Below are 13,889 nucleotides of genomic sequence, written 5' to 3' on the forward strand. Positions count from 1 at the left end.
GATAATCCACTGGATCTTCTCCAGGACTAACCAGCTTGCCCTGAAGGACTGTTGCATCTCATTCATCTAAAGCATTTTTCATCCCACAACAAAATTATTCCACACAATTTAAGAGTCCCAAACAAGGGCACCCTGGAGTTGTTCCCTCCCTGTCCGAGACAGCACCAAGCCTTGTTTTTGGGCAGGGTCTCACTCATCACATCCAGCTGCAAGACACTGCTTTAGCCACACACAGAGCCCCAGACAACAGCTGGAGCCAACAGCCCCCTCCCAAAACCTCCTGGGGCTGCACACGGAGACCAAGGCAAGGGGGACAGTGCCCAGCAGACTGGGGAGTTTCCTGCCTGCCCTTCCAGTGTGGGGAGGTGCCAAGAGGAAAGAAAAGAGTTGGCATCATTGGAAAAAGGAGCCTGCTGTTATTTATTAACCAGGGAGGTGGGCCCAGGCACTCAGGTAGGGGAGGAAGGAATGTGGGGAGCAGATCCAGACGTTGTGGGGTGCTGCTGAGCTGCCTCTGTGTGGAAAGCGACACCCATTTGGGGAAGGGGGCACAGCAAACCCCCAGGGCAGAGAACCCCCCAGCAGGACACTGAGAGCTGGTGGCACTCTGGAGCAGAGCTGAGGCACAGGCAGGGATGCCCAGGGGGGCAGGGACACTGCCAGGTTAGTTGCAGTTCTTGGGCAGGCGATAGACGCCCCCGGAGTAGATGAGCTGCTGGTCCCGGACCTTCTTCTGGAGGAATCCCTGCAGCTCCTGGATATCAATCTCAGTGACCACGGGGCCGGTCATCACAAACATCTTGAGCATGCTGTGAATCCTCTCCAGGGACAGGCTCTCCAGGTTGGTCAGCATGGCCTGGATGTACGTCCAGAACAGCTGCAGAAGGACACAGGCAACAGTGAATCACTGGCACTACAGCATAAAGCAAATATCCCATACCCCAAAAACAAGGCAGGGATGCAGCTGGCAGTAAGTTCTGCTCTCAGCCATGAGCATGGGCTCTTTAAACAGGGCATATCCAAGAACAGTAGCAGAGTGTTGGGACACACAGACAGTGGGATCTGACGTGCAGCACACGCATGACCCTCTGTGGATGAACACCAGTATGGCAAGGCTGTGTTGCACAACACACACACACACACAGTGTGACTCACAGGCAGGAAAGACACTGGAAATGTCCAGGAACCACAACAGAGAGAAGGCAGAGATCCAGCTGTTAGTGCTGGGTAAGCCTTTTGGGCAGCCAGAAGTGCCAAAAAGTGTTACTCGGGTGCATCCAAACAAGTTATGACTATTTTCAAATATGAAATCATGTCTCAGACTTTTTTTTTTTTTTAACTGAAAAAAACCAATTTGGAGATTTCCAAATGGTTCCCTGACTCAGCAGCTGGGCACTTGTCTGCAGGGAAGGCTGTGATCCAGCACCAAGAGATTAACCAAGAGATACCCACTTCAAAACCCAAATGTTTGTGCTGGACTCAGCCACTTGCAGCGGAAAATGTGAATCCGAAGTGCAAAGCGAATCCATCATCTTGATCAGATTCCCCAACCCAAAATACAGGAAGTTTGCATCATCGTGGGGACAGGTACCTGCAGCTCCTCCTCCTTCTGGTCAGCCTGTGAGGCCATGGCAGAGTCCCCCTCCTCGTCACTGTCAATCAGAACAACCTTCTCCACCTGGTCCTTCTGCTCCTCCTCAATGACGGTGAAGGTGCCCTCGGGCTCTTCCCGCAGGACTCCCTGCTGCAGCCACAGCGTCATCTTCCTCTTCAGCGACGTCACGGGCACCTTGAGCACTTCACTCAGCTCTGTCAGTGTCCAGGTACCTGCAGAGACCACGGAGATCAGAGAGGAGAGGCCCCAGCACGCCAGGATTTGGTAGGAAGCTGGGGACGGCAGGAGAGGCACTGCCAGGAACAAGCAGATGGGTCAGAGCTGTGGCCCTGCGGGGTGCTGGAGACCCTGTGGAAGATCCAAACCCACGCACCAGGTCTTGGTCCTCCTGCCAGAGCTCTCAGAGCCTCCAGCCACCCCAGGAACGTGGCTTTCCCACCCAAGGAAGCACAGACAGGGGTTCCATAGCACTCACTCTTGGTCTGGAAGTGCAGGATGATGGCGGCGTGCACAGGAGACACAGACAGGGACAGCGTGCGGTCAGCCAGCTCCACGTCCAGGCTCACCAGCCCCAGGTGGTACTTCCAGTTCAGGGTCCTCATGGCCTGGGAAAAGGGGGAAGCAGCTGCTCACAGCAGATCTCCCAGCAGGAAGAACCCACTGAGTGCTGGGTTATTGCAAACCCCCCTGGAAGAGTATGGGCAGAGCAGCAGCTAAATCCAGGGGACTGGATAAAGTATACAGCTTTCATTAGGAGGGTTAAAGTGGCCTCACCTTTAATTTCTCATACTTCTTGGAATATGCTTCCATGGCTTCCTTGACCTGCTCTGGAAGCTCCAGCTTCTCCTCCTTGAGTGGTGGCCAGAACTCACTGGACAGGATAACAGCCACGAGGCTGAAGGGAGGCCTCTCCTCCTCCGGGAGCTTCTCCTCCTCATCCCGAATGTTGGCGTTGATGCGCCGCGAGTCGGCCATGTCCTGGAACAGGCAGGGCAGGCTGAGGGGGCTCCTTCCCATCAGCGTCACTGCTAACCCTTAGTGAAGGAGAGGCTGAAACAAGGTGAACAGCATTGTCTGCAAACAATGATGGGGACACTGGAAAGGACAGGATCGTGTGTGGCTACTTGAAAGTCTGCTACATACTCAGAAAAATTTGTGGGACATTAGAGGAAGGGGTTACAGCTCAACACTGCCTTCACTGGAGGCCCTCCACACCTGTGTTCTTCCTAGAGTGCTCCAACAGAACCAAACTCCAGAGTCCCAACCCCAGAGGAGCTGGAGTAGCCCAGCTCTTCAATGCCAGGGTACTGCAGGAAGGGCAGGAGCGACAGCAACACCAGAGCAACCATTCCCCAGAGCTGACAATCCAACCCACAGGGCTTAAAAACAGACATGATTTAAATGCACTTCTGCCTGTCACAAATCAGCCCCTCACTGGCATTCTGGGACCCCCACTTTCCTAAAAGACCCTTTTTGGGTCACTCCTCAAGTCCTTCCCCTTCCCCAATGGGCTCAAACACCCAGGATTTGGATTTAAAAAATAAAAGCAAGTTACTTTCAACATGACTTCACAGTAGTGCATCTGAGCTTCACCAAACCTCAGCTTCAGCAGCTCCACGTTGCGGATTTCCCTGGATAGAGACACAGCAGGTCAGATACAAGGCCCTCAGATGGACCAGCCTGGCTTGGCCTCCACCCCTCACCACACAGCCAAAAAAAGGGAGTCCCTGGCACAAGGGTGCTCTTCCTAGGAAGCCTGGCAAGGCACAGTCTGCCCAGGATGGCTCCTGGTATCCAACTGAGGAACAGCCACCTCCTCTAGGGCAGCAGATTTTTGAACACAGAAAGCCAGAATGGTTCAGGCTAGAAGGGACCACTGGACCTCATCCAGTTCCACCTCCCTGCTCAAGCAGGGTCCTCTGGAGCAGTCACTCAGAGTTGTGTCCAGATGGGTTTGGAATACGTCCAGGGAAGGAGACCCCACAGCCTCTCCGGGCTCCTGTTCCAGTACTCAGTCGTCTCACAGTAGAGAAGTTCTTCCTTATGTTCAGGTGGAACTTTCTGTGTTTCAGAAACACAGATCTTCCCATCCCTTCCATTTGGGGGGGGCATCACAACATGTGGGATGGAGCTAACAGGGTGTCAGTGCCTCCAGCTTCCTGCATGCTGCCCTATCAGCACAAGCAAAGGGCAGGACTGAGCATGGAATTCTAGAGGCAAACTCAAAGCTGCAAAGGAAATGGCCAAAGGCACTCCTGGCTCCACAAACAGCTGTTGACAGGACTGAGTCCAAAGGTTCTACCCTTCAGACAGCAGATAGAAGAAAACTCAGGTGATTTTGCCACGGAAGCCCTAGGGCCTCACCTCTCAGCACTGTAGTTGAACTGGTGCAGCAGGCGGTCGGCCAGCAGCGTGCGGTACTCATTGATGAACAGGTCCTTGCTGCCGTAGATGCTCACCAGGAGGCTGATGATGTCTGAGGAGCGGCGCTTGGAGCTTGATTTCCCTGGTGGAATCCAGCAGACAACAGTGTGAGAGTAACAGGGACCTGCCCCAGCCCAGCCCAGTGAACCAGCAAATGAGCTGCTCAAGGCTGCAGCCCACCAGGGAAACCAGCCGGCTGCCACGACTGCTGGGCTTGGCATCTCACCTGGATCTGCATCGACTGGGTCAGGAACCCAGTCCCCTGGCTCTGAGATGTCATCATCACTCTCCTGGCCGTTCTCCAGGGTCACTGGGTCAGCTTTGGAGAGCTCATTTGCCAGGTCACCCGAGCCCTCAGCATCCCCTGTGAGACCGGCCACAATCTGCCGCACTGTGTCCTCCCGAGTCCTGCCAGTGGCAACCAAAACAGAGGAAGTGAAGGAAGGGGAGGAAAAGGGGATGTGTCAGGCTGCCCCCCACGCCTCCTACCTCAGGTACTTCCTGATGGGCTCACAGGCAACCTCCAGGATAACCATGGAAGGGTCCAGCTCCCGCAGGGCCTTGATGGCTGAGATATACAGAGTGATGATGTCGGAGGTGTTGACTCCTACAGGAGAGGAGCAGAGGAAGTCAGAGTCCTGCAGCACAGACTGATGGCTTGGATAGAAGGGGTTTGGATGGTCCAAGCCCTCTGTTCTATCTGTGGTGTCAGAGGAGGAGGGCTTGCTGCCCTACTGCCCCAGGCAATGGGGCAGATCAGATCCATGTGCCTGAGAAACCAGTTCTGAGCACGACCGGAGGCTCAGAGCTGAGCCCTGACAGTGCAAAGAGGCCTTTGCCCACCTGGACCAAAGCTAAACTTTGTGCTCCTGACCATAGTGTAAAAATGAGGCCAAAAGGGGCTGGGATACCATCAGCTGCTGCTGCCATGCCCACTGGAACATGAAGAATGTGTGATGGGCACGGTGACTGCCCCTCACTCCTCAAACAGGAAACCAGACCAGCCCCCAGCAAATCCCCACTCATGCCCAGGCTCCTCACAGTGTCAGGACCCACCAGGGTGCAGAAGTCTCATTTCCAGAGCACTTTTCAGGGAGCTGAGCAGCTGCTGCCTCTGGTTAGTCCTTTCCAGGCAGAACTTGAGGTCCTCTACAGCAGGCTTCGACTCTGGGAAATCTGCAAACCAAGCAGTGATCAGGAGCAGTGCCAGGCTCTGAGGGGAGGCAGGAGCAGGCAGTGTGGCACATCAGAGAGATCTCTCATCCACCCAGTGCCAGCCCAAGGGTGAAGCACCTCGGATGATGCTGAAGAGCTCCTCAATGCGCATGCTGGCGTAGATGCGGTAGAAGAACCTCTGGACGTGGCAGCGCCAGCGTTTCAGGGTGCTGCTGGCTTCTGGAGAGGACTGTGCCGAGGGGCCATCCTGCAGGAACACCCTGCTGAGCCACCCAATCACCTTCTCTATCCACTGCACAAGAGAGGAGACACAGATGTGGTGAACACAGCTGGGTGCACAACCATGTCCCAACCCACCCCAGGCAGCCACCACAGGTGGCAGAAAGGGGCAGCTGGACCAGGACAGCATCACCCCCAGCTGCTCTCCACATGTGCCCTGGGTTATAGCTAGGGAAAGCCCAGCTGAAAGAATGGGAACTTTAACTAAAGATACAGGATATGGACTGTGCAGCTGGGTGTGAGAAGATAAGGGGTGAGCACGGACTGTGCGCAGGCGCTGGGATCCAAAAAGGACAGGGTTTACTCCAAAACTTGCAGCCTATTCCATTCTTGCAGAGTTTCATCCCATTCTATACTTGCAGAACTATCCCATTCATAAGAAAATGAGCAAACTGCCCATTACACAATCCTAGGCCCAAGATGTCTGTGGTTCCTGAAATCAGTGAAAAGCAAACAAGGCATCTCAAGGAGTCACAGATACCCAACCCAATTCAGACACTTAAAACCCAAAAACCAGCCTAGTCACTGAATTATAAAATAAAAACCTGAACAGAGAGCATCAGAAGGTTATTTTTTTTTTATATTTGAGCTTTAGTGGGAAACGTGTAATTGTCAAATTTCAAACGTACTCAATTACAATATCCAGGTGTTAAAAATAAATGCCTTCTCCCCATCAATTAGCAAATATATGCTACTTCCTGGGATAGTATTTGAGTACCAATATACTATGAGATGTTCTACTACTACTCTACTGCTAGATATTAATATATTTTTGATAGATTCTGACAGCCTGAAACAAAAATACTAAGTCAAGGTTTGGTTTGCTGATGTTTATTTTTAATTATCTACTCAACTGAGGAAACACTGAAGAAATGCACAAGTTTTGCCAGGACAAACCTGAGTACTACAAACACCTGGGCAAAACCATGGAGAAGCTGATAAAGAATTCCCTTGAAGGACAAAAGGCCAGGACTATAACTGATGCAAAGCAACACAGTTCTAAGGAATTATTATCAAACCAACCCATTCTTCCCCCTGAGTTTATCTTCCCTGAGTGCTGCTGTTACAGCCTGATTGTGACCTGACACTCCAGGCAGCTGCTGCTGTGTCTACAAAGAGGCTTTGCCCTCAGCACCTGTAATTTTCAGTGAGTTGTTTCTCAGACTTCTCTGTTTTGCCTTTAGATTGCCAGGCCTGCGCTTTTTTTTTCCCCCCCTTAAAATTATCTCTTCCTAATTCTGACATGCTCCAATATTCTGTGGCCAAACAAGAGGCGGAAGCAAGGGCAGCATCTGACGAGCAGAATGCAGTTGTGTTTGCTGTGGTGGCCTTAAAATATCCTTAAACAATCTCCAGGTCATCCAAAAGCAGTTCACATGAGGTGCAGTAAAGAAAGTGTTGCACAACAACTAAAAGGAAGTAAACACAAAAAGATTCCTGATGTTTGCAGGCAACAAAAACGGTTGGCATGGCAAAGAGTGAGGGATCCAGGGTGTCTGGCTTGCATGGGAACCTGGCTGCAGGCATGGTTCTCCAGCACAGGCAAAGGCATGGTCATGGTCAAGGAGCACAGAGCTCAGGATTGTGTCCTGGAAGAGCCATGACCTGGAGAATAATTTTATTTTAAAGTCATGGTGGGTAAACAGCTCAACACAAACTTAGTTTAAGTTGCAGCAAAGCAACTGAGCAGCTGCAAAGAAAGATTTTCATTCTCTGTGTGGCCACTGGTGAGATTAATACCACAGTATCCTCCCTCATCCTTGCTTCCTATTTTGCAGGGGAATTGAAAAGGGGACTGAAAACAGCCACGGAAATTCTAATTATGGGCTCACCTACACAGAGGGAGGGTCCTCTGCAGGCTGGGTGGCACTTGTGGTTTGTAAACTGGAACCACAGAAATTCCCACATTACTACAGACATCACGAGGTGAAATGGGACAGTCCTTTGTGCACAGGTCAGAGCAAACCTTCCCCTCCAGCATCAGCCGAAACAGGGAGTTTTAACCACCTCTCCTGCCAGGGGTGGTGAAGTCATAGCCCTGGACCAGGTGTTTCAAGTTGGAATTGCTTTTAGCCTGCACTGCTAAAAACCAACAATAGCTGCACATCTCCCAGGGAGGATGGACTCTCACTGCCCCCACGCCTGCCTTACCTCCTGGAACTCGCTGAGGAAGGAGTGCTCGTACTCCCCCCGGCAGCGCTGCTCCATCCTCTCCTCGATCATCCTGTGCAAGATGGTGGTGACGGCGTCGGCGCTCACCCTCTCCAGCAAATTCAGCCGGCGGCTGCGGACACAGGGACACCGTCAGGAGACAGGGAAGCAAAGGCACCAGCAAATCAAGAAAATCTTATACCTGAAGGCACCACCCTCCCTGTACATTCCACAGAGGCAGGCCCAGCTCAGTCCACATGCTCTGATAGCTCACACAGATGCACTACATACGTAACACATGACACTTCTGCTATCTCATCTTCCTTGCAGAGATTGTTTATAGCCATCAAAAGCTTTTCCATTTGGAGGAGTCGTCTCATAGAATCATAGAATGGTTTGGGTTGAGAGAGACCTTAAAGATCATCTAGGCCAAACCCCTGCCATGGGCAGGGACACCTTCCACTGGTTTGCTTCTTTGTGGTCAGAGGCCTCAGAGCAAGAGTAGGATATTCTCACATCCAGGGAGAGGAACTTTCTGTCTAAAGATCTGCTCTTGTCCAACCACCAGTTGAAAGCAGAAAGCCTGTATTGAGTTCTCTACCCAGAACCATGACACAGCCTGACCTCACATAACTCCTCCTGTTCTCAGGGATCAGTAAAACCTGCTGCTGCTCCCCATGCAGACCCTCCCTTGTTCTGAGTGACAGCCACCACCCCGTGAGATACCTACAGAATGTCATTGAGCTGCTGGAACTGCTCCATGGCTTCAGGGCACCAGCACTGCTCCCTCTTGCTGCTGCAGCCTGCACAGAGTGGGCCCTCTCCTCCGCCCTCCTCTGGGTCACTCTCCTGCTCGGTCTCACTCATGCTGCTCTCACACTCATTCATTCCATCTTCTCCTTTCTTCCACTGCCGCATGTATATCCTGAACGTGCGGCTATAGAACTGCTGGATCATCTCCTGGAAGGATTTGGTCGTGGAGAAGAAGAGGATAGCTTTGAACATGGTGTACACCTTCTCCTGTAGTGTCTGAGCACCTGTCCCCAGGAGCAGGCCTGCCTTAGTCCACTGCTCCAGGAGCTCCAGGCTGTTCAGGTAGGGCTCCAGGCGGCACTTGAGCAGACTGAATGCATCCAGGAGCAGCGCAGCGCACTGGGGCTCCTCGGCCGTGTTCTCATACTGGCTGATGCAGTTCCAGAACTCGGGGGCTATATTCGCCTGCAGGTCAGTCTGCAGAACCTCAATGAACCACTCCTCCACGACGGAGTGCAAGTTGTAGCACTGCAGCACGTCCAGGGCTGCCCGGAGCTCGGCATCCTGCAGCGGCCCCGCAGCCTCGGGCCTCGGGGCTGCCTGGAAAGCGGAGGGGACGCGAGTTAAGCACTTGACGGAGCACACAGGAACTCTGCTGTCAAACTGCACCGGTGGGATGCTGCTCCTCTACGGCGACCTGCCGGGGTCTCAGCCCACCGCTGGAAGCCCAGCGCACGCCTCCCAGGGCTACACCCGCACACAGCATTGCTGTCCCTGCCGGTGGCCGCTGCAGGACACAGGTGCTGGTGGGAATGCTGCGAGCCACCCTTGGGTGCCTGAAACGCCGGGCTCTGGGGCAAAACCCTTCCTTGGCCAACGCCAGCCCCCTCGGACGCACTGAGAGCAGAGCCACAGCACGGCCGGAGAAGCTGTGGCCGTTTGGTCCCGCTCTTGGTTGGGGTGATGAGGAGCCTGAGGGCTGGACCGGCGGCCCTTCCCTGACAGCCCCCAGCAGACACCGCCCCCGCACACGCAGGAGCCCCTTCCCCTCCTCCCCGGCCCCGGCAGCTCCGGCCGTTCTTCCCCCAGCCCCGGCCGCTGCCCCGGCCGTTCCTCCCCCAGCCCCGGCCGTTCTTCCCCCAGCTCCGGCCGTTCCTCCCCCAGCCCCGGCCGTTCTTCCCCCAGCTCCGGCCGTTCCTCCCCCAGCCCCGGCCGTTCTTCCCCCAGCCCCGGCCGTTCCTCCCCCAGCCCCGGCCGCTGCCCCGGCCGTTCTTCCCCCAGCTCCGGCCGTTCCTCCCCCAGCCCCGGCCGTTCCTCCCCCAGCTCCGGGCCGTTCCTCCCCCAGCCCCGGCCGTTCCTCCCCCAGCCCGGCCGTTCCTCCCCCAGCCCGGCCGCTGCCCCGGCCGTTCCTCCCCAGCCCCGGCCGTTGCCGCCCAGCCCCGGCCGCTGCCCCGGCCGTTCTTCCCCCAGCTCCGGCCTCTCCGGCCGTTCCTCCCCCAGCCCCAGCAGTTCCCACCCGCCCCGCAGACCCAGTGCCGGAGAGGCCCGGCCGGGGAGGAGCCGCGGCCGGAGCATCCCGGGGGCGGCGGGTCGGGTCGGGTCGGGTCGGGCCTGCCCCGGGCCCGGCGGAGCGCAGCGACCCGTGAGGGCCCGCGCGGTCCCCTCTCACCAGCCCCAGCGCGGCGGGCGGCACCAGCGAGGTGCTGAGCGTGTGCCAGGCGGCCGAGAGCTCCATTCGGGCCGCAGGAAGGGGCGGAGCGGCGCCAGCCGCGGCGATGAGCGGCACCGAGGCCGCGCTGCGGGGGCACCACGCGGCGCTGCGGGAGGGTGAGCGGGGCCGGAGGGCGAGCGGGGCCGGGACTGGGGCCGGGACTGGGGCCGGGCAGGGTGAGCGGGCCCGTCTGACGGTGCCGCCCCGCAGGGCTGGCGGAGCTCCGCGCCCGGCGGGAGGAGCTGAGCGGGCGGATCCGGGCCGAGGAGGCGGAGCGGGACCGGCTGCAGGCGCGGATTGCGGCGCTCTCCCGGCGCTTGTTCGACACCAGCGAGAGCCTTGTGGGGCTCCGGTCCACCCGAGCCCACATCGACCGCACCATCGCCGAGATGGACTCGGCCTCCGGGCAGGTACTGACAGCGAGCAGCGCTGAGGGCGCTCGGTGTGTTCAGCCTGGAGGAAAGGAGGGGAGAGCGCAGTGTGCATCTTCCTCGTGAGGGGAGGAGGAGGGACGGCAGCGAGCGCTGCTATCTGTGATCAGGGACAGGACCCGTAGGAATCACGGAATCAGAATATCCTGAAGGGGACAAGGACCATCCAGTCCAACCCCTGACCTGCACAGACCTCCCAACAGCCCCACCCTGGGCATCCCTGGCAGCGCTGTCCAAACGCTCCTGGAGCTCTGGCAGCCTCGGGGCCGTGCCCATTCCCTGGGGAGCCTGGGCAGTGCCCAGCACCCTCTGGGGGAAGAACCTTTCCCTGCTTTCCAGTCTAATGGTGTGTCAGGGAAGGTTTAGGATATATGTACATATATGCGAACTCAGGGTCTGTATTTACCTGAAGGTTGGTTGGGAACCCCTCGATGAACTACCACTCCTCCCTGGGTTGTAGCACTGCAGCCAAAACAACTTCCTGGGCCTGAGATGCTCCATCACGAGAGGGTTGAATTGGGGTGTGTTTTGGTGCTGCTTGGGCTTGGGCAAAGTTTATTGTCAAAATATATCAAAAATGGCTTTTGGAACAGCCCCTAAAAATGACCATCTCACACCTATAGTTTGGGGGAAAGGAGGAAACCAGAGCCATGACACTGACCCAAAATCGCACTAATTCACGCAGGTAACAACGGTGCTGATAGAGCTGTTGGCCTGCCACTCTTCCTGCCCAACATTAATGTAGTTTCTTTCATCTTTAATGCACTAATGTCATTAAAAGAGTCAAATTGTTGGGGCAGAAAGGGGTGGGAAGGAGGCAAACAGCACAAGGGCTGGCAGTGTCATTTTGGTTCCTAGAACAGCTCTAACCTTTTCACCTTCCCTGTGTGTGTTACTGCCAAGCTCTCCCAAAGTCAGTACTTTCCCATGACAATCACTTTTCAGATGAGGCTGGAGCTGTTTCGTCGACCTCCTTCAAGACCTGATAGTTTGAAGTGAAGGGGAAAACTCACATAAAAATTTTAAAAGCTTAAAAACTATGTTCTAAGGTACACAAACAAACAGCCCCTTTGAAAGAAACCTTACCTGAGATCCAAGCCACACTCCCAGCCTACAGATGAATTCCTGTTTATTGAAATGAACTGACACTCACAGGAGGTAGAAAGAGGCGGTGAGGAGGAGATGCTGATGTCCTACAGACAGAAACCAGTAACATATTCCTTTCCTTGGGATGTACATCCCTAATTTGTGATTGCTCCTTGCCTTCTGCCAGCCCCCACAGGATTTCACCTTCCTCCAGCACCTCGTCCTGTGGGGCACTTCCCTCAGCTCCTCTCTGATCACTTGGTGATTTCCACAAACTCACAGGAAGATATATTATTTTTGGGACTATAACCATCACATTTGGTTACAATTGTCCACTGTGTTAAAATTTTTAACTGGTGAGATGGACAGGCAGCAAGGTCTCCTAAATTATGTTGTTGCCTAGAGCATAGTAAGCAGGGATGTTAGATTATGTACACACTGAGCTAAAAATAGGGGAAAATTAGTAAGATTTAGTCTGACATAAGGACAGTGTAGATTTGAGTTAGTCTTGAAGCCAGAAACCCAAAATGTGCAGTTTTAACAGTGGAAGAGAGCTGAAACTGGGTCAGCTGAGCACAATTTAATAGTGATCTAAAAAGCCCAGGCACCGAAGCTCCCTTAAAAAAACCCCACCCAACCAACCAAAAAAACACCAAACCAACCAAAACACCCCCGGTCTGCTTCAGGAAGTTCTCTGCCTCGTGCTCCAAGGCAGATAAATTGTTTAAGGCCTTTCGTATTCAGAATATGAACACAAACCAGGGAAATTGCCCCACAGATATTCCCACAGTGAGGATGATACATCACCAGGAATTAGAGCCTGGAGAACCCCTCTTGCTGCAAAGCAGATCAGCTGAATTGGAAGGGAACTCATAAGAGAAACAGTTTATGTAAAAATAAGCTATTTTTATTTCTTTCCCAGATACTGGCCAATTCTCAGACATTGCTAGATGTCCTGAAGGAGGAAATGGGGGATCTTGGTAGAGCCATTGAGCCACAAAGCACTTCATTAGGACAAAGAGTACGTCAACAAAAGCATTGCTGAACTTGTTCTTCAGCCTGGAAAGTCCTGTTGGCCAGGGAGAGCTGCTGTTGTGGTACAAGGATGCCACATTTAATAAAAGCTTTTGTCTCGCAGAAGTAAATTTTCCTTTCAGACGTGCTTTGGTATTAGTCAGAGATCCACTAAAGCTGATCCTCAAGTGCTACAAATCAGGGTAAGCATTTACAAAAAAAACCCCCTTCATTCTGAGCACAGTGATCCTGAAGCACATCCCAGGAGGTGACTGACCAGCTGATGCTCCTGCCCTCAGGACAGCACTCACCCTGCTCTGCCTGGAGGGAGCTCGAGTACCTGGGCAGGGATTAGAGCACAAAGCTGGGAAGTGCAAAGGAGTGCTCAGTGAGGTGTGAATCACAGCTCCAAGGTGGAGCAGGATCACTGGGGGAACGGGCAGAGAGTCAGCAGCACACTCTGCACCCCTACACCCCCAAGCTGTCCTGCCCACAAGGCTGCAGGCACAGAATTAACTCACAGGAGTACCAGAGCAGTGTTGGAGCTGCAGGACAGTGTTGGCTTTAGCATTCTTCATGGATCCATAGTAGAACTAAGCCAGGACTAGTTGAGACACCTTGTCCCTAACTTGAGTTGAAAGCAGCTTTGCTTTCCCACCTGCAGTTTTGCTAGAAACAGAGCTCCCTTAAACTGACCTGGGCTTTTCCACAGGGAAAGATGCTCACTGGGACCTTTTCTGCTAGAAAAGCTGTGCTGAAAACTCACCCCTTAAATCTAGCAGTCACCAGCAGTCTCACATTTTCCCTCATTCTACTCCAGTCTCAGCACCTTATCGTGAAGTATTGCATTAATGGGAGAAGCCTTAACACATGGAATTCCGTGGTCCTTGTGCCATGTCCCAGGCAGATGCACTGCAGACACATCCTGCTCCTGGCAAGTCACACAGGCAGCAGATCTCAAATTAGCTTGGAATGGTCAAGGAAGTGCCAAGTGTTTCTTTGTGGCCCCCCAGCCAACATCTAACAAACTACTGAGTAGCTCATCTTTTTTCTTTGTGTGTTTTTTTCCATTATTTTTCCAAAAGTATTTAGGCACCCAGGGCAGGAGGGAACAGCTACAAGTAGGTAATGTCCTAACATTTAATCCTGTGTTTTTCAGCACAACGACCTTCCCCTGCTGCTACAACACGCACCAAACCAAGTGCAAGGTATGCAGAGCATTTTCAGTTCACAGACCAACGTCACTTGA

The 13,889-nt window shown here is 53.9% G+C and overlaps 2 protein-coding genes across 2 annotated transcripts; one reads left to right on the top strand and one right to left on the bottom strand.

The window, feature by feature from the left end:
- Positions 1 to 393: 393 nt before the first annotated feature.
- On the bottom strand, positions 394 to 10,148 carry ANAPC2 (anaphase promoting complex subunit 2). The gene is made up of 13 exons (XM_039561494.1): positions 10,068 to 10,148; positions 8,376 to 8,998; positions 7,646 to 7,778; positions 5,333 to 5,507; positions 5,096 to 5,215; positions 4,529 to 4,646; positions 4,266 to 4,447; positions 3,980 to 4,121; positions 3,171 to 3,246; positions 2,390 to 2,593; positions 2,091 to 2,220; positions 1,592 to 1,827; positions 394 to 877 (listed from the first exon to the last, which is right to left on the bottom strand). The coding sequence occupies exons 1-13, from the start codon at positions 10,131 to 10,133 to the stop codon at positions 665 to 667; spliced, it is 2,418 nt and encodes an 805-aa protein (XP_039417428.1). The 5' UTR covers positions 10,134 to 10,148; the 3' UTR covers positions 394 to 664.
- Positions 10,149 to 10,157: 9 nt separating this feature from the next.
- Positions 10,158 to 12,771, top strand: SSNA1 (SS nuclear autoantigen 1). Its single transcript, XM_039561495.1, has 3 exons — positions 10,158 to 10,225; positions 10,320 to 10,519; positions 12,549 to 12,771. Exons 1-3 carry the CDS (start codon positions 10,174 to 10,176, stop codon positions 12,669 to 12,671), a joined length of 375 nt encoding a protein of 124 aa, XP_039417429.1. The 5' UTR covers positions 10,158 to 10,173; the 3' UTR covers positions 12,672 to 12,771.
- The last annotated feature ends 1,118 nt before the right edge of the window (positions 12,772 to 13,889 follow it).

Source organism: Corvus cornix, chromosome 17, assembly GCF_000738735.6.
Source record: "Corvus cornix cornix isolate S_Up_H32 chromosome 17, ASM73873v5, whole genome shotgun sequence".
In the NCBI taxonomy this organism is placed as follows: domain Eukaryota; kingdom Metazoa; phylum Chordata; class Aves; order Passeriformes; family Corvidae; genus Corvus; species Corvus cornix.

What these genes read in the sequence shown, in the direction of transcription:
- ANAPC2 (XM_039561494.1), bottom strand. Translation starts at nt 10,133, where the DNA reads ATGGAGCTCTCGGCCGCCTGGCACACGCTCAGCACCTCGCTGGTGCCG. An exon ending in CGCCCGCCGCGCTGGGGCTG is followed by an intron (nt 8,999 to 10,067) that starts GTGAGAGGGGAC and finishes TCCGCTTTCCAG; the next exon opens with GCAGCCCCGAGGCCCGAGGC. An exon ending in GCTCTTCAGCATCATCCGAG is followed by an intron (nt 5,216 to 5,332) that starts GTGCTTCACCCT and finishes CTTGGTTTGCAG; the next exon opens with ATTTCCCAGAGTCGAAGCCT.
- SSNA1 (XM_039561495.1), top strand. Translation starts at nt 10,174, where the DNA reads ATGAGCGGCACCGAGGCCGCGCTGCGGGGGCACCACGCGGCGCTGCGG. An exon ending in CCACGCGGCGCTGCGGGAGG is followed by an intron (nt 10,226 to 10,319) that starts GTGAGCGGGGCC and finishes GCCGCCCCGCAG; the next exon opens with GGCTGGCGGAGCTCCGCGCC. An exon ending in TGGACTCGGCCTCCGGGCAG is followed by an intron (nt 10,520 to 12,548) that starts GTACTGACAGCG and finishes TTTCTTTCCCAG; the next exon opens with ATACTGGCCAATTCTCAGAC.